This window comes from Struthio camelus, chromosome 12 (assembly GCF_040807025.1).
Source record: "Struthio camelus isolate bStrCam1 chromosome 12, bStrCam1.hap1, whole genome shotgun sequence".
Taxonomy (NCBI): domain Eukaryota; kingdom Metazoa; phylum Chordata; class Aves; order Struthioniformes; family Struthionidae; genus Struthio; species Struthio camelus.
The window spans coordinates 16,238,350-16,257,330 of NC_090953.1; the positions used below are offsets into that span (position 1 = coordinate 16,238,350).

At 41.7% G+C, this 18,981-nt stretch overlaps 1 protein-coding gene across 3 annotated transcripts in view; it reads right to left on the reverse strand.

Annotated features, from left to right (window-relative positions):
- PRTG (protogenin) overlaps positions 1 to 18,981 on the reverse strand; it is an 86,084-nt gene that overhangs the window by 47,205 nt on the left and 19,898 nt on the right. For all 3 annotated transcript variants that reach the window (XR_011143638.1, XM_068957903.1, XM_068957902.1), the window contains exons 3-8: positions 6,504 to 6,648; positions 5,346 to 5,479; positions 4,924 to 5,061; positions 3,579 to 3,737; positions 2,777 to 2,936; positions 1,827 to 2,074 (exon numbers count right to left, since the gene is read on the reverse strand). Coding sequence is in view for 2 of the 3 variants with exons in the window: in XM_068957903.1 (XP_068814004.1) it covers positions 1,827 to 2,074; positions 2,777 to 2,936; positions 3,579 to 3,737; positions 4,924 to 5,061; positions 5,346 to 5,479; positions 6,504 to 6,648 (984 nt within the window). In the remaining variant the exon portion in view is untranslated. The remainder of the gene's footprint in view (positions 1 to 1,826; positions 2,075 to 2,776; positions 2,937 to 3,578; positions 3,738 to 4,923; positions 5,062 to 5,345; positions 5,480 to 6,503; positions 6,649 to 18,981) is intronic.

Genomic DNA, 18,981 nt, shown 5'->3' on the forward strand with positions numbered 1-18,981 from the left:
CACACTACCACTTAGAAAACAATTATTTTTGCAGGAGATGCAGTCCACTAGTCCTGGAAGCCTGACATTTTTTCAGTAATATGAAACAAGACAAATGTGTTTTTATGTCTGGATGCAGATCTTCTGGTGCTACCCAATCATGTTATCCAAGTAAAAACGCACAAAAACGCTACATTTTGATTTCCAGCACTGTCATTACTCCACATAACATTAGCCCTCCCCACTCCCCCAGCGTGGAGTTCTTTACTGATGTGAAAGGATGCACAGCAGCCTCACGTAAAATAAACGTAAATATTGCAAGACAGTCTGGAAAGATGAAAAAATGGGTGTTTGAGACAGCAAGCTCAAAAAACTCAGGGCTTGGGTTGCTCCAAGACAAGCTACAATCTCATTGCATGAGATAAAACCTTTAGATAAGCAAGGAAGTGAAGCAGAGGCTGAGTAATAATTTTGCAGAATATAAATTTTCAGAAGATACCTCCTTTTCCCTACTGTGCAGGCATATTTCCTTCCCTGAGGACATTTTCCCGGTTTCCTTTGAAGTTACCCTGGCTCTGCTCACTACACTGGCACCGGACATACAATTACCCAGATAGCTTATCTAGCGTGACTTTATTCATATTAGCTTTGAGTGGGGGCTGTGAGCACAATACCTCAGTGACTGAAAGCGTAGGGGGTAATTTCCCGCACCTCTTGTCCTCATTATCTTTTAAAACTCTTTCCTTCCTTCCCTCAAACAAAATTCTCTTGTGTCCTGAAAAATCCCACTTGCAGAAGCAAAGGCAGCTATTCCTGCATCAGTATTAGAGTAATTAAGCTGTCCTTCCTGTCCTCTGCTTAGCAGATGGCAGGCTGGTATGCCACGCTGAGAGCGGAGCATCTGCAGCCCTGTCCTTGAATAAACTAGTTACTGAATAGAGATGGAAAAAGTAATCACCTCTCCTAGAAAACAGAGCTGCGGCTCAGAGGAGATGTGTCTCAGCTTAGTTTAAACCACGCGCCTAACAAATTTCAAAGTCATTTCACAGTCACTGCCTTTGCTTATGAAATCTACCAGCTTTCTATCACCTTAAAGATTTCCTTAACTTAAAGATATGACATTATATTCAAAGTGATTTTAAAAAGTTTAATTACTCATTTTTATCCTAATTAACTATTTCCTTTTATATAGGAAAATATATAACATTTCAGAGACTGGGACAAAGTGTTCACGGCTATTTCAGCATATTTTAAAATCTGAGCATATTCTTTTGATTATAGGAGTGAAAAGGGTAAAAAAGCAGAGCAAAATTATCTCATTCAGGTAATAGTCTAAGAGAAGAGGGTTAAGCCAATGAGGTATCAACTGTTCTGCTCTCAAATACAGGAAAAGTCACAAGAATTCAAGGATCTAGACAAAAAAGCTGAATCTAGTGAAGAGTCCAACTCTGAAGCATCGAGACTCTGCTGCGCGCTCTGTCCTTCCCTGCCAAGCACGCACAGGAAAGAGAGAGCAGGCAGACGCCCCTGCTGAGGGCAGAGAGGGGGAAACCCGGGCAGGAACATGGGGGTCCCAGGTTTTAGAGCCCATTCCCCACTCCAAAATCTGCTCACTGGAGAGATCAGACAAGGGTGCGGTGGAAGAACACTCAGCCCCACAGATGACATGATTCGGCAAAAGCATATTTCCCCAGGCGGGTTTACTGGATACCGCATGGATTTTTATGTAGGTATGGCCTGATGCAGCCCTGGCCATTCAAATTTGGCAGGCTTTGCAAGGACATGCAAGTTCTTATCACGAACAAGGAAAAAGTATACAGACACACTTTAAATCAAGCACTGCTTACCTTCTGCTTTCATGTAATGGACAGAGTATGCAATTACTTTGTCCGAATTATACAGTGGCCTCTCCCACGCTAACAGGATCGCTGAACTTGACATCGTTTCAGCATGGACATTATAGGGTGCACTGGGTCTGTCTTCTGACATAACTACGGTAAGCCTGGCCCTGGACAGAATAGACCCCTGGCTATTCTCAGCCACGCACTGATAAATGGCATCATCTTCAGGAATGATCTGGTTAATCACCAATTTACTGAATCCAAAAGGAAGAAAGAGGGAGGGGGGGGAAAAAAAAAAAAGGTCAAGTCTTGGATAAACTTAACCCAGCATAACACAACCACAATTATGTTTTCGTCTCTGCTTCATGAGCTTATTCTAAATGACGTACATTCTACTTATTTTTCTTTTCAATTAAAAATGGATGTGCAGCTGTGAAATTTAGCAACCTGAAGCGTTCTTCAGAACCTGCCGTGTCGGCATTCATGTCTACGCCTGCAAAGCCAGGCACAGGGAAAACAAACCTATACATTTACTTCCCCCTTGCAAAAAACACAACCTCAGTGTTGTCATTTCATACCTAACTCTTTATCCTGAGCTGCTCACTCCACAGAAGTAGTGAAGCGGAGGCTCAAAAAAACTCGTTAGATTCTAGTCTCTGCCACACTACTGTAAACCGACAGTAACTTCTCAGAAAGCGGTGAAATCACTTCAGTTTCCCCCCCAGGTATGGCAAAGATCACAAAAGGTTCTCTCTGAGGATTTTAAGTATTGACTAATCTGCATTCCTTCTCTCTGGGAAAGGTCCATAAGGCTACATTTCATGCCCAATTTTACTTATGATTACTTGAGTTATATCTTGTCTGGCTTTATTTACTGGCATCTCATCCTTCAGTAAGAACTCTTAACTACTGAATACTGTTCAAACACAGCTCTCATATAGTGATAATAATCTTACCTGTTGTACATTTTTATTCTACCATTGGAGTGTATTCTCCTTCCATTTTTCAACCATGAAATTTTGGGGGCAGGAATTCCTTCTGCCTGACAGGCGAAACGAGCAGTACCAGCTCGAGGCCTTGTTAAACTTTCCGGCCATTCCACAAATGAAGGAGGAGCTACAGGTAAGTAACAAGTTAAAAAAAAAAAAAAAGAAAAACACACACAAATATAAGGACAGTTAGACTAATAAATAATTTTACACACACAAGCCTCTCTGCTTAGGCCACTTGAAGAACACTGTGATAGATCCATGCAAAACCACATATGGTTCACGTAGGCAGAGTGGCTTTTAAAAATACATATTATCTGCACAGAAAGCAACATTTCTACACATATTTGTTCATGCAGCTATGAATACATACAAATAATCATGAATTCCAGCCTGTGACACACTGCTCACAAAGCACACGTGCATATTGCGAATTTATATACTTTGTCACAGGATCGTTTTGCCTGTTGAAAATCTGCCCTCCCAGAGCAAACATTGCAGCTGGCTATCTCTAAGCACAAACAAACTGCTAGTTTATAACTCCCCAATGTTGAGTATCTGACACTTATCATCTCAGTCAACAGACAGAAGGCAGCCATGTTTCTGTGATCCGTTTCATCTCCTTGACCTCTCTACAGCCCTTGGTGTGTTACCCTTGAGATTTTAATAAATAAATAAATAAGAAATTAAAATATCAACCTCGTACAGAACACAGTTTGAGAGAGAAAGAGGTTGTCTGAGCACCCTGTGGAAGTCAAAGCAAGCTCACCCAGCACAGTGAGAGTTGCCATTGCGACCGTGAAGTTCCGCGTGCCTGGAATAGTGGCTCGACAGACGTACACTCCTGCATGCTGCACCTTCACGTCTGAGATCATAAGGTTCCCATTTCCAAGGACACGGGTATTGAAGACGTCAATGGACTTATGGTCTATTTGATAAAGTGGGAGAAACATGGTTAGGAGGTTTCTAGATGTATCTAAATAACCTATTTAAATACAGCTGCTTAGATGGCAATGGCACGGATTAGGGTTTAAAAGTCAAAAGATACAAAGGGAAATCATAGACGAGTTTTCAGAGGTTTACATTTTGCATTTGCTTTGCCTTCACTCTACTTCTCTGACATTCAGATGAGTAGGTCCTTCCACGTGATAAGTGGTTTATACCTGAAATTCGCCATGACAGCTACAAAACAATGCCATTTTCCCAGTTAGCCTCCCACAACGGCCTTCCACAAAGACTCAGTTCATCACTACCAATGTCCACATCATCCTTACAAGCAGGGACAATTCATCTCCTTCTGGATTATACTGGGATAAAATGAGTGCATTTGATTACTATACACCTTCTTTTAATTTCACAGCAAATGCTCTATGGAAGGGTCCTCAGGCTGACTGTTATGCTACTTTTTTCTTACTTGTTTGTCTAGAGGAGTCATTGACTCAACTAGGAAATTCAAATGTATTTTTCCTACTTTCAAAATAAAATGTAGGAAAACATTTGATGGTTTGCTTCTACAGGTTCAGCCTTGACTTTCACATTTAGGTATATGTCAGGAGAATAAAAATTGAGGTAATTTTCACAGAAAAATGCAATGTGCTGATCAATCTCGTTATTCTTACTGCATTTCCTATCTTCCTTCCCCTTCCACTGAGACTGCCAGGGGTCTGACTATGGCTATGGGCTCACTGGCCCATTAATTGGCCAAAAGGCCCATTAATATAGGGTTCAAATCCCAGTCACGCGCTGCTTAGAACAGAGGGAGAAATAGTTACAGGATCGTTTTGCAGGATGCAACCGCTCCAACCTGCCTGAATTCACCATGGAGTCTACCTTGAGCCACCACCCCACCCAGCATCGTGCAGACACCGTGCTGCGGGCAGCGCAGGACCGACAGGAGGAGGCATGTGAATCCAAAGCATCAGAAACCTCAGGGCTTCTGAACATCACCACGGAAGGGTGCTACTAAAAGGGTTTCACTTATCCTTTGCTAACCTACTAATCACTGCGTACTACATGAAGCCTCAGAACAGTAACCTAATTGCTGAAATCCTTTCTTTCCAGTTTTACTTCCTTTCCACAGGCTGAAGGCTGCATGCTATAATTTTAAGACTTACCTAACCGGCTCCATGAGATGATCGGCTTTGGATTCCCTGTGGCAACACACTCCAGTATGACAGTTTGATGAAGAGGCGCTGTAATGTTTTGAGGACCAGCTATTATAGCTGGCTTGTGAAAAGGCTTCAAGTTGGATGCTTTGAAAAAAATCAAAAATTAAACAAAAAAATAATTAAGCATGAAACAAAGTGTGACAATTTTTAAAGGATGCTTAAAATTAAATTTACAGCAAAAATCTTATTTCTTTAATTTTGGTAACTTATATTGAGTAGTATTTTAGCAATAAGATATGAGGAAGCAAAATATCATTTTCAAAGTGCATATGTCACAGAAGAGTTAGAGCTCTTCCCTGCACATACATGTTTTTACTGTATTATAAAGAAGACTATAACATCATGGAAATATCTCATACGCTGGGTACCTGGAATAACACTTAGCACTGCCTCAGTACTTTTACGTCTATTGGCTATCGTTGTAGCAACACATCGATAATTCCCAGCATCCCTCTGTTCAACACCATAGATTTGAAGAACTCCTGTAGGTAGAGCAGTTACCCTGCCATGGAAACAGAAAAGAAATGTAGATAAATGTTCAACCAGTGAACACAATCATGAAAAGAAATACTTGATTTACAAACAGCCATTGCTACACTGACCTGGAACAGCAGGCTGGAGTCTCTCAAAAACATTCTCTACGCATGACTCACCTCCCTGCATTTCTCAACTATAAGCGATCTCCCGCTCCTCCATGAGGGGGCAAGAATTTACTTTTAACCAGCAGATCTTTTTCATCCTCAGAAGCAACCATCCCAACCTTTTTCAGCCACCTAATACACTCACATTATTCAGGCCGGTTGATTTCTTGGCAATGACTTCTGATATACTAGCAAAACTGGTACATGGTTCCCCAAAAAATCATATATGTTTTCAATTTTATGCTTTTCTTTTTACCTTCTGTTGCACAGTAGGTATCTTAGACACATGCCACAAAAGTTGCATGTCAAGAAGGAAAGGAGTAAGTTCAATGAATACAGTCTGGACAGGGTGAGAACCTAGCAGGGAACAGGCTGTACACCTCAAGTTAACTGCTTTAAGAGAGAAGTCTTTCTCAGCAAATGTCCCTAGTATTAAGCGCTTCAACTCCATTTTCTGTACATATAATTCTTTATCAGCCCTCTACAGAAATATATGTTCGGCATCAACTCTTCTATATTGCCCCTGTGAAAATATGCCCACTAGTTCAAACTGTCCCCCCAGCTGAAGTCCACCTCTTCTGTATCTCACAGCAATCCCTCCTTCCCGAGAAGGATCTGCATGTAAAATTTTCCATTAACAATCCACAGGTCAACACACTCATTGTGTATACAACTGCAGGTGACTCTGGTCTGTGCTCATAACACCTAATTCAAATTCACTAATGACAACTATTATTAGCTATTCGGAGCATTAGTAGTTGACAAACTGTACACGTAGAACCATTTTAAGTAATGGCATTGCAAGTATTGAGATCATCTTCTCATAGCAGGCTCAAAATTATCACAGAAAATAAATGGCACTCTAAAACGTGCAGGTCTACATACCTGTCCATGACTAAAGGTAAAGTTGTTCGATTCACTTCCCATGTGATGATAGCAGGAGGGTTTGCTGTTATTTTACAGGCAAATCGAGCTACTCCACCTTCTTGGACTTCAGCTGAAAGTGGCTGGACTTCAAATGCAGAAATGGCTAAAAAGGAGAGAATGGAGAATTCAAAGGACTAACGTGAAGAAAAATTTCCTGGCTAAATCAAACCCCAGATCATAGACTGACTTGTAAAATTACCCAGAAACACCCCACATAGTCCTCTCCTCTGCATTTGAAGAGAGAAGTATTGGTCTAACTACCTTGAACACTTCGTCTAGAGCATAGTTCCATTGGTTGAAGTAAAGGTGCATTTAGAATAATTTTGCTGTAGCTTAATTTGGTTTAAAATGTTTCAAGCGAAATTAAAATGACTTGCTCAAATAGAATTAAGCATATAAATTGACTAGCAGGTAGCTAGAAAGCATGCCAATTGTTAAACTGCTGCAATTCATGTCAATACAACTGGTGTGGGGCTGGGTCCTGCTACACTTGATAAATTCGACGGACGTGGAAAATTTGCAAAACAACATTTGGTTCCTGACAGTCACATTGTAATCTTTTAATAACACTCAGTTCAGGAAAAGCATTTGCAGAGTTGTACAATTTTTCTGTGATAGAAAAAAAAAAGAAGAAAAGAAAAAACCCAAACCACAAAACCAAAATACCTCAAAAGAATTTCAAACACATAAGAACGTTCCCCGTCCCCCAACCGTCGCAGCAGAGACCGTGACACCTGACACACCGAGATTCCCAATATAATTTCACACATTTACAGTTCCAGGAATTCACACAGTTGAACCAACTGAAGTGGCAGATCAATAAATACCTTCCAGCCAAGAGACACCTTAAGAAATGGATCAGTAGTTGGATTTCTTTGTTCAGGAAACAAATGTCAAAGGAAAAGGAATAGAAAAGTCTCTAATTAATTTCTTTATTTACTGCTACTCACAGCACAATTAACCCAAGAGCAACTCTTCAGAGGCAACCCACTCTGGGGGCTCGGGACACGAGTAAGCCCACGTATTCCCTCTCCCTCTCCCGGCTGCAACCGAACAAGGATCAATCTCTGCATAAACTCAACAGCCTGATTTGCGTCTGATTTTTGTGTCATTTTAGTGTCTGATTTGTGTTCAAAATCAGGTTGTAAGCAGATTTTCACTTTTGTAAAAATTATACAAAACTGCAATGCCATAGACCGATGTTAGTAAGTTACCCGGCTCTCAACATTCAAACTTTGCGTGTTGAAAGAATTCCTCTATTTTACCTGTTTCTTAATCCAAATGGTTTTGCACGCTACCTACTGCAAGATGGTCTCGATAATGTTCTTCTATGTGAGAATACCATCGTCCACCGTGCTCTTCCCCCCACTGCAAAACTCCTGCTTAGCATCAATAAGTTAATTTCATAGCAACAAGGAAACGCAACATCTCCTGGTTGATCTCCTCTCCATACACTAATACAGCTTCTAACATGGATATGCACGGAAGCAAGCATAAAGATTCCTACTGTTAGCATAGCTATTTCACTCCCTGGGCCAGAATAAATCTTTTTTTTTTTTTTTTTGCATTGCATTGCATCAGTGGAGTTGCATGAGTGCTACAGAAAGAGGTGCTCCCAACCACAGCAGCAGAGTTATCGTGCTGCAGCTTTATGGGCCACCTTGCTCATCATCATCTTGAGGTGACCTGCCCTGTCCAGCCACGTCATCGGCTGCCTGCTGGGAGCAGGCGACTCCCGGCATCCTGCCGGAGCCGCCCCGGCCAAGGGCCGCGCTCGACGCTGGCGCCTCCGTGGCCCCGGTGCACCTCGTGGTCGGTCCCCTGTGCCCCTGCCCTCACAGGCTCAACCCCCCATGGGTAAAATTTAACCCAGCAGCCTCAGTCTCACTGTTAAGTATTTTTTGCATTTTGTATGCAGCGCCAGCCTCACGCACCTCATCCTCATGTCCTAATTCAGCATATCTTAGGAAAACAAACAAACAATAATAAAACAAACAAACAGACCCCCCCACACACACCGCACCCCCATAAAAACGTCACAGCAGCAGTTTTGCGTTTAAAACCTGTTCCAGGGGGGACACAGGAGCACAGGGCAAATCTTCTCCCCAAACACGAATTTTCTTCTGGCTTCTAAAAGACTCACCAGAAGGAAGAGGTACTGGATAGCTCTTCGCCGACACCCAGAAGTTCAGCCTCACGGCGCGGCGGGTAACGGGGAGCCCCGGCACTTTCCCATTTCCACCACGGAGGAGCAAAACCCGAGCGCCCTGGCTTGTCCCGTGCCCTTCCCTGCTCCCGCGCCGATCCGGGTCCCCGCGCGCGGGGCGGGCAACGTGCCTTTCTCGGGAGAGGCGGAATAACGCCTTCCCAGCGACGCAGGCTTCACAGACCGCCGACAGAAAGCGCGGTGCTCCGCATTCGGCATCTCTCTACTGAGAGCGTGGTGTTGGAGCAAACCGGGCAAGTCTGCCCGGCTTTGAGAATAAAAGCTCTAGGAATGTTACAAAGGCACAAATAATGCTGAAGACGACACACATCAGCATGGCGCAAAGAAGTTTCGGAGCCGTCTCGTAGCCCAGGCAGCAGCACAGCCAGCGGCATACGAAAGGACCGTTCGCACCGAGGCCGTAAGGCGCAGCCTGACCACAGCAAAGCTCTTCCCGACTTCTGAAAGTTTGGTCTCCAGAGGAACTACGGAATCACACCCAGAATTTCTTTATATTGATGGGATTATTTAAAGGGCCAGAGGCAGAACGCAGAAACCTCATAGTCAGTTTTCAGGAAAATACAAACAAATAAATAAATAAATAAATGGATTTATTCCCATGCATCCTGTACATTACACTGGAGATTAAAAGACAGAGGTGAGACTCTCCACAGCCACAAGAGCAGCTGAGGAAAATTTGTGAGTAACAGCAAACAAGATGCCATCATGGAGTAAGCTAGAGCAGATTCAGTTACACTATTTAGAAAATCCAAGGCAAGTTACTAATTGAAGCTGATTTTTAAAAAAGCATTTTTATGTCTGAGCAGGAACAAGATATTTCCTCAGAAATCTAATCTTTCAGATAGCAAAAGTCAGAATTACAGAGAACTGCACAAAATCTTCAGAAAAACCTCATTAATGCCACTAAGTATGGTCTTAGAAACGGGGGAAAAAAACAAAAATAAAAACAAAAAATCTTATCTCCCAATCCATCTCAATTTACACACTGTTTATTAGTTTAGCTGAATACTTGTACCTTCTGTAGCTTGTTTCTTTACGCAAATCTCTGTTTTCTTCTTAATTCTGACTTTATTTGTGCCAGTAAAATCTGTTTTTACAAGTCTATTGCTGCCTTGTGAAACCTGACCTCTTTGTAACAGGCTTGTTTTCATGGCAAGTGCCGATACCAACTCAGAACCCCAAAACCAAGTCATTAAAGCAGTGCTGTTAAGAGGCCAGAGCTCTATAAAACGGATAAGAAACAAAGTCTCAAGAGACGTGTGTTGTTCCCGAAAACAACCCTGCAAAATGCAATAAATGTAAGTGCCTTTTTATTTGAGGTTTCCCCCTCATCTCTAGTCCATTTAATCATTTTGTTCCCAGATTTATAGCCAAAAAAACCAATTAATGTTACTCCAAAAAGCTGATGCTCCCACCATTTTTAACTTGTAAAATACAGAACACTGCTCATAGAGCAAGGAAACCAGAATTATGAACTGTATTCATGTTTACAATTTCCTGTAATTCATGCGATGGCACCATGTGCCCGAGTATGAGAACGTGTGAAGGCAGAAGACACACACCCCCCCCTATCCTGGAGCGCTATCTGCGCACAGAGGATCAGTTGCGGTACGAGCTCCCTCATCTGCCATGGAGGCAGATGTCCTCAGGCTCGGAAAACAGATGATCGCTTGCTGTCACACACTGATTAAACATTAGAGAAACACTGCTGGGATCTACTGTAACATACACTGATTTAAAACTATGCTGCACGCATGCAAGAAAACTTGGTGTTATACAGGTTCACATAGATTTTCGATTAAATAACCAAAGAGGAAAACTTTTAACAAGCTCATCTGTCACACTTGCTTGTTTGCTTAAACACAGCAGTCCTGTACTCTCTTTCCTGTCCCCTAGATTTCCCTCACTCCTGAGGGATGCTAAAACCGCAGGCGAGGGCAGGTCGCGGCCATCTCGCACGCTCTGTGCCATTACGTGATTTTCTGAATGAGCGCTTTCTTAAGAGGCAAAGGAAATTCAACAACCTACATTTTTATTATTGTTAAATTCTGCTAGTTTCATCACACAGGCCAGCTGACACTAGGCAAGCTTGGCCTGCAATTCTATAATAAAGAAATCAAAAGAATGGATGATAAAACCCCTGAACTGGAATTACTCCCTGACTTGAAATAGCAGCACAGAATTAGTTTTCATCTGACCAGACTGCAGCAAACATTGTGAAACTCTCCACCACAGGATACCAACCACTTAAGTATTTCCCAAGAGATAATGGCTACTCCGATAGATGACCTGCTCAGGTGGAAAGAACAGAAGTGCATAATGCCATTTGGAGAACTCCTGTATTAATGCTACGAGCACTACACAATAACCCTAACCCTTCAAATGAAACCAAGAATCTTTTTTTAATTTTCAGGTCAAGAGGTTTCACTTGAGAAAATAAGCTTGTACGTTAAAGAAAAGCTATGGCTACTTCAATGCAATGGATTTCAGTACAGCATGTGATAAATTTAGTATCAAGTTTTCTCCTTTTTGATCTATTTTTCATGCTGGTAGCTCTCAAACAGTGTTTAAACGCACATTAAATACACACGTTCATTAGGTCGTTCCAGCGCTGAAGCCAACTCATACAGGCTTTCTTCGAGTTCAGCGAGATTCCTTGCGTGTTTAAGAGAGCACACGCGCTTTTACAGGACTGAGGCTTAACGCTGGTTATGAAAGGAGCCCTGCCATGCCTGTTGGCTGCATGGGAGCAGATTTCCAAACCACTTGCTGCTCGAATGGCACACCCCGGTCTGGATCTGGGCTGAGAGCGACCCTTAGAGGAGCCCTGCCAGCTCCGGACCGCACACGTCCGGCCCTTCTCCCCGCTCCCGAAGCAGCAGCTGGGGTGCGCAGAGCTGGAGCTGGTGCCAAGCCATCTGATGGGTGGATCTTTATTGAATTACCCAGGAGATGCTGCTGAAAATTAAGTAAACAGCATCTAGGAGCTCAAGTTCTGCAAGGTAATTACAGTTCAGAGGTGAATTTCACACAAATGGCGCAATGTGGATTATGTTATTCATAACCACAAGTGAAAAGGGATTTTCGTGGAGGGGGTTCTGTATGCGTTACCCACAGGCATGGTGACGTCTCACCTTCACCCTTAAATCAAACTTAATTAGGTGTTGGGAGCTACAATTATTATTTTAAAGAGATAGATAAAGACTGATTCAAACACAAGACATAAAAATGAGAGATTTCAGCAGAAAACAGAACCTGACCTACAGGGATAGATTAAAAGAGTTGGGACCTGATCAACCTTCCTACAGAAGGGAAACTGAAGCGAGAAATGACTGTCTTACAGATATACAAAGGAGATACTAGAAAGGACTAGGAGCAATGAGTCTCATTAGTCGGTGAGAGCAGGAAAAGCAGAAACAGGCTTTAGCTGTAGTTGGGGACATTCACTGAGGCTGCTGGAAGGAGAGGTATCAGCCAGCAGCGATGTTTTACCAAGCAACAGGCAAGGGGTGTCACCTACCTACCCCACGGCAGTAACACTGGTCCTGCCATGACCTGGCAGCAAATGCCACAGAGGAGACACTTCCTCAAAGGAAATCATTCTGTCTTTCAGAAACCTCTAGCATCCATTAGGCTTTTTTTCCATGTAAAAAGACAATTTGTATGAAGAGCCTTGAATAAATGATTTTCCATTTCCAACCCTCACCCCGAGCCCTTCTCTTTCACTTGCTTCTTTGCTCTTCAGAGTTTTATCAAGCATATTGCGTTTTGCATCAATTGGCCCTAAAATCTGTGGAGATAAGATAATGAAGTTAGCACATAAACAAAAGGATATCTAAGAAAGAGACAGTGCAGGAAGCCTCCCTCTGTGGGACACAAGTGTCAGCAAATGATATCCTAAGACATAAAAGACAGTTAAGGTGTGTCATGCTCTCAGAATAACCTGGGACTCCTGCTGTCAGACGGCTATTTGTACACTTTTGTTATCCAACAGCTAACGTATTTGAGTAGTTTCATCAATGTCCTTACGCATCTGCATTCTTTTCAACCCAAGTGAATCAATACACTTATTTAAGAGAAGAAAGTGACAAGATGATTAAAGAGACTACCTTCCGGGGCCGCCGATGCCTTAACGTCTGTCCAATTGCACTGGAAACAGGAGGGTATCTTTACTGACATATAAATATAAAATATCACCTACTATTTAAAATGTAGCTATATTCAAGATTTGAAAAGGAGCTGAATTTGAGATGTTTTACAGCGACACAAACTTGCATCATTCAGTTCAAAAAAATCTTTAATCAGCGTAGCCAGCAGTCTACAAAAGAGCGCTGTTTTTGTAGACAGAGCACAGTATCTTGTCAGTTCAAAAGTCCTCATAGCCAGGTGCATGGGTTTGGTGGGTTATTTTTTTTTTTTTTTTACTTTTATTGCCACAAAGCAAGGCTCATCTGGTATCTAAGTCAGTATTTCTACCTTTCACTACTTTTCAGGTTCTCCAGTAACACCTCTCTCCAGAAGCATCTGAACATACAGGTTAATAAGAATAGACTTTTTTGAAGAGACAAAGGGCATATTTATGTGCTTGTTTTAAATACAATATAGAAGTAAGAACTACCATTCTGTCGGGATGAAAATTATATAGAAAAAAATATATATATACATACAAACACTAACGGTGCATTTACCCCTAAATCTTTACTGCCAGTACCTCAGAAATATCAGGATGTTTTCCTCAAGAATAGCTTTGAAAAAATGCCTCTATAATCACTTCAAATAGCAATGGAACTTAAAAAAAAGAAAGAAAGAAAAAAAAAAAAAGAAATTCGTATACTTTGACTTATGGAAACCAAATCTGAGGGGTGAAAATCTTTCTCTTAGTCACTAAGCAAAAGGATGTGAATTTAAATGCATCACCACTTTTTCAGGAAAAAGATTAAGCTGAGACAAAAGCGGAATTTACCAAAACAACAAGTAGTCACAGCAGTCCAGGAAGCGTTCCCTCCTCTGCACTGAAGTTTTCTCTACAGCGTTCAGGACCGTGTCAAAGAAACTCCACAGCCTGCTATGTAAACTGGAAATATCAGCAAGCAGAATAACATTTAGCCTATCACACTCTATTTGTGAAAGAGATTACAGTGTTCATTTTCACAGATATTTCCCAAGTTAAATATATTTCCAAGAGAAAGCTAACAAAATAATTTTCTTAAAATGAGAATAAAAGATAAAGAAATGTCCCTCTATGACTCTACCACTATCAAGAGATTCTTGGACTGTGATAATATGGACACCTTAGCAGCAGCTTTGAAGGAGACAGTTCAGGATCACGTTGGAAAGGAAGTCCAGTCACAAGAGTGACTTAGTGAATACCTTAGAGTATTACAATTAACTAATAGGGAGGCTAAATGAGACTGAAACTGCTGCACTGATTTTGCTCTATCAATAATTGATATGGGACACTTTTTATTCTGTTTATCCCAAGGATTTTTTTTGTAGCTATTTACATTTTCAATCTCCTAGCAGGTATTGTACTAATATTTTAAAGAAGGGGAATCAGAATTACAGCTTGTACAGAATCCAATCATACTTGACATTGATCATTATTATTCTGACGCTTTGCAAAAGCCTTCAGGAAGGGAAAAGCTAGAACTGCATTTTTGGAGCCATTAGCTTAGCATTACAACTTGGGTTTCTCCTCCCTTCCCACCGCACTTTTTCTAGGCGAAGGATGGATTTTATCCAAATGGGGTGATAAAACTGGGAACTACTGCAACAGCTTATTAGTATCCATGAAAGTTATGTTCACAAATCAAGGCAGAACGAGAGCCAGACATTTAAGGACGTTGACAAATATTTCTTTTTTTCCTAGTCTGTTGACATCTGTAGGGAGTCTTAACCTTGATTTCAATGGGCTTTGAGTCAGGGCCTTATCTTAGAGATAACAGACCCTTTATTAAGGAAATATTGTACTTCCCATCTATTCTGTAGATGACGTGCACACGATGCCAGAACTCTGGCATCTATTGCTTCGTTGGGATCAGAGGGAGGGAAGAAGGAAGACTGTACAGGGAAGATGGTTGTTTTCTTTTGTTTTACTAATTTTTACAACAGCTTTTTTTTAAGCGTGAACTTTGCCAATTCTTTAGCTGAGAACACAAGCCTAGAAAATAAAAGAAAAATTTTAAAACTCTCTAAATATTGAGAAAAAGTAACAAGATTAGAAACCCATTTCTACAGTGAGAGAGACACGCAAGCACACCTAACGAGCCAGGACTGACAGCGAGATCTGACATTCCCTACAGAAAAACCTGATCCTTCACAGAGTGCGCTCCTCGCATACTGCGTTTCAAGGAGCACAGTATTCGTACTGGTATTACCACTCAGGAGCCACTCAGTACTCGTGCAGAAGCCGACAGCACTGGCAGGTGGTAAGCAAGGAGCAAACCGTTCAGAGGCATTAGTCTGCAAGACCCTTTCAAAAACCGCATTTTGAGTTTTGGAGGGACCAAAATCTGCTTGGCGTATAGGCGTAATTAGAGGCAGCTTTCACCGATAAATACCAAGGGGGCCCCAGATGAGATAATGAGTGAGGATTTGGGCCATCTGCCCTTTCTGCTGTCCTCGATTCATCACCTCTGCCCCAGCCAAACCTTCGCCGGGGCCCCGATCGCTAAGCCAAAGGGCGAGCTCCTCCGCAGAGCTTACTGCGGCTTTGCCTCCAACAAACTGCCAGTCGCTTGCATCTGGGAAACAGTCTGCTCTGCTAGAACTTACGGTCACCTTATTGCAAAAACATTTACATCTAGCCCATGTAAACTTTGTTCTGCCACATACTAAAACTAAAAAAAAGTAGAGGGAGGTGCAATAGAGAGAGGAATGGAAGAAGGAAGACCATTACATTTCATATCTACTTCTTATATTTTAACCAACTGAGATCCCTGCTTGTATGACTGAACAGCACCAAGAAACTTGAAGAGCGTAAAAAACTCAGAACCTCCAATAAAAGTGATTTTTTAGATGCACAGGTGAAATAAATGAATGGTATTATCCATTAACAGCATCTCCAGAAATAATCTTGTGCCAGTACAGCAGCTAAAGCAAAAAAGAAAAAAATATATGAAACAAACATTAGCAAAATAATGCACGAAAGGGTGATGAACAAAATACCAGAGCCCCATGCACCAAGACTGAGGTGTTTTCTATTAGTTAATACCATCTAAATGCAGGTACGCACATTCAGTAAATAAATGTAAAAAAAGGCAAACTAAAGCCATGACAATGATTTTTACCTCTGACTTTCAAAAATCTGGTAGAAAAAGAAGGAAAGATAGTCTCTCCTTAAACACTGAAGTCCCTTCATATATGGCTCCATAGGATCAATACTTCCTAGCTGTTTGCGCAAACTTCTTAATTTACTTTTTAATCCTGGCTAATATTTTTCCCTTGTACTAAGCCAACTTTATTTTAGTTTTTCCCCCTCTCTTATTCTGGGGAACTTGCTAGCAGATATTTAAGATGTATAATTTTATACAGTGATTTCAAAACAAATATGCAGACTACTAGGAAGCCCCATTCTCTGATGGGGAGGGGGAAGGAAAGAAATCATGAACTCCATATAGAAGACATTTTTGCAACACAATGCAAAACAGTTACTTTATGCATTAAAATCTCTGCACAACAGTGTCCACGGATTTTTTTCTTTTTTTTTAAAGTAGCACTTGCTCTATTCCAAACTAGCCACTAGTTTTCTGGTAGTGAAGAATGCTGTAATCTAAAGGCAATGAAATGGAGAAGCAAAGAGGTCAACAGCCTGAGCACCCTTGAACAAAAGTTCCCTTGGAGATGTCAGCTGCAATCTCATTTGTTTCCTCTAACACTTTCAGGTCCCCCTGCTCCTTTCTTTAAAGCGCCTAATTCAGTGGCTGACAAATGATCACTTTAAAAATCTCTATACAGGAATAACCAAGTCTGGGTATGTCCGCTGAAGATCACTAAGCTCTCCACAATTAGCATCAGGGCTAGATTTTGTAAAACTGTTTCTGGCCACACACACACACACACACACACACACACTTTGCACCACCAGCTTCTCAAAATTAAATCAATCTGAATTTTCATATGTGATATCTTCTATTCCTGAAAACTGTGAAGTCAACTATTCTGGACTAGGTATCTAGGGAAATGCACATGTAATTTGTTCTTTCTTTCCTGCTCTATTTCTTTTCAGAATCTTAGCAACTTTGAGAGTACGCTGTCTTTTCCACATCCAGACTGGAAACTGTGTGTTGAGAGCAAGTTTACTGACATATCCCAGGCCAGAAAGTCAAGAGAAGAGATTCAGATAGAGGCACACCAAAGAGTTCACAGGAAGGGAGAAGACTTGCCAAGGTGAGATAATGAAAGGAAATCTCTTCCTCCTCCCCACCCCCCCCCCCAAATGAACAGGGAATGACCTTTTTCTTCTGTGATGTGACTTTCCCTAAGGTTTTTGGTTTTTTAAACTTTCTTCCCCTCTGCAAGAGTTTTTGAGGAGTGCAAGACCTGGAGACAGGGTCTCAAAGAGAGAGTATCATCTTCAGCAGCTCCAGCAAAAAATCAGCAGCAGAAGAAACGAGGCATGGGGGTGTGGAGGAGCCTCCCACCGGTGAGGCAGCTCTGAACATGCAACCCCTTCCTGCACATGTGGGCATCCCTGAGGCCAGAAGCAAGCTCTACCACTGCCATTTATCCAATGCCTCACAAGTGTTCAGTCCTATAAATCTTTTTCTTCCGGGCACAGGACAAATCACCTGACACACCAAGCTCTCAACATCCAAATATGGGGCTGGCTATTGAAGCTTTCCTTTTTGGATAAGACTGTGAATTCAAAATTATTATAATAAACATCATAATGCAACAGGAACCTCTAAGATATCCATTTTTCAAGGACAAAAGCAATCGTTTGACCACAGGACATTTGTTATTTTATGAAAGATACTCTTTCCTTTTGCTAAATAGGGGCATAAACTCATGATAGATTTTGGACAGCATTAACCTCAGCAATAGAAATAATCATAATTAACATGCCTGCTGTACGTTCAGAAAAATATCAAAACATTTAAAGAAATTCAGCTCCTCGGAAGATGATAATTGTCCTTTAAAAAGATCTCTTCTAAACGCAGAAATGGGCATGCAACAACAGAAAAGTCCAATTTGACAAAGCTGCTGTTAGACTGCACTATTTCCTCCTCACCTCTTCACACCACTGGAACAGACAGAGACAGCTTGTTATTCATGATATGTTAACATAACTGTGACAATAAATCTGAGCCTAGGCAGCACCGACGTGCTAGAGAAAATAACAGGATCCTAACTGACATACTACCAATTTGGGAAAGAGCCTTATCCTCCTGTTTGTTCTCCTGCCCACCAGGTGCTCTCAGAGCCAGATCGAGGTGATGATCCAGGAGGATCGCAATGCAGGGACACGCATCAGCACTTCCAATCCGTCAAGCAATACAGTACAGGCACCCCAGTCTCTCAATTTTACTCCGCTCAAAGCAGCTAGTGATAACTGCAACAGCAGCACTTTCCAGCTCCTGCTACTCTGTGCAAGCTAGTCATCTACTACGTATCTTGCATTACCACACCTCTAACATTCAACAAGCAGCAAGACATACACCACTACCACCCTTCCTGATGAAACCAGGCATATATATATGTGTAAATATATATTTAACCTTAGGAGTTATCACTTGTGCTGCTTTCAAGGTATTAAAAGGTGGATGCTTAGAAATATGTGATTCTGTATATTCAACAGTTTATTGGTTGTATAACTGATAAACCCTACTGAATCATGTAAACAACCACGAGAGATTTGATCTTCTCACTTCTGAAGGCATCTCAGCCGGGGTCTTCCCTTCCTAGCTTATCTATCATCCAGGCAACAGTGTGTGGTCACAAAAGTGCACAATAAATGCTAATGCACTTATCAAGGAATTCTCCTCTGCTCTTCTGCAGACAAGAAATGCAGGAAATAGTACAGAAAAGGCACACAGTAAGCCACATTAACCAGCTTCAAAGCTGTTCAACTTGTGTGGCTGCTTGCATTCAGGAGAAAGAATACATCACTTTTTCCCTCGCAAGGGCTGCTTTCCTTCAGCAGTTTGCCAAGCGATTGCCTTCTAGTGTCTATGCTTAATCCTACAGTTGCCTTTCTTTGGAGTTGTT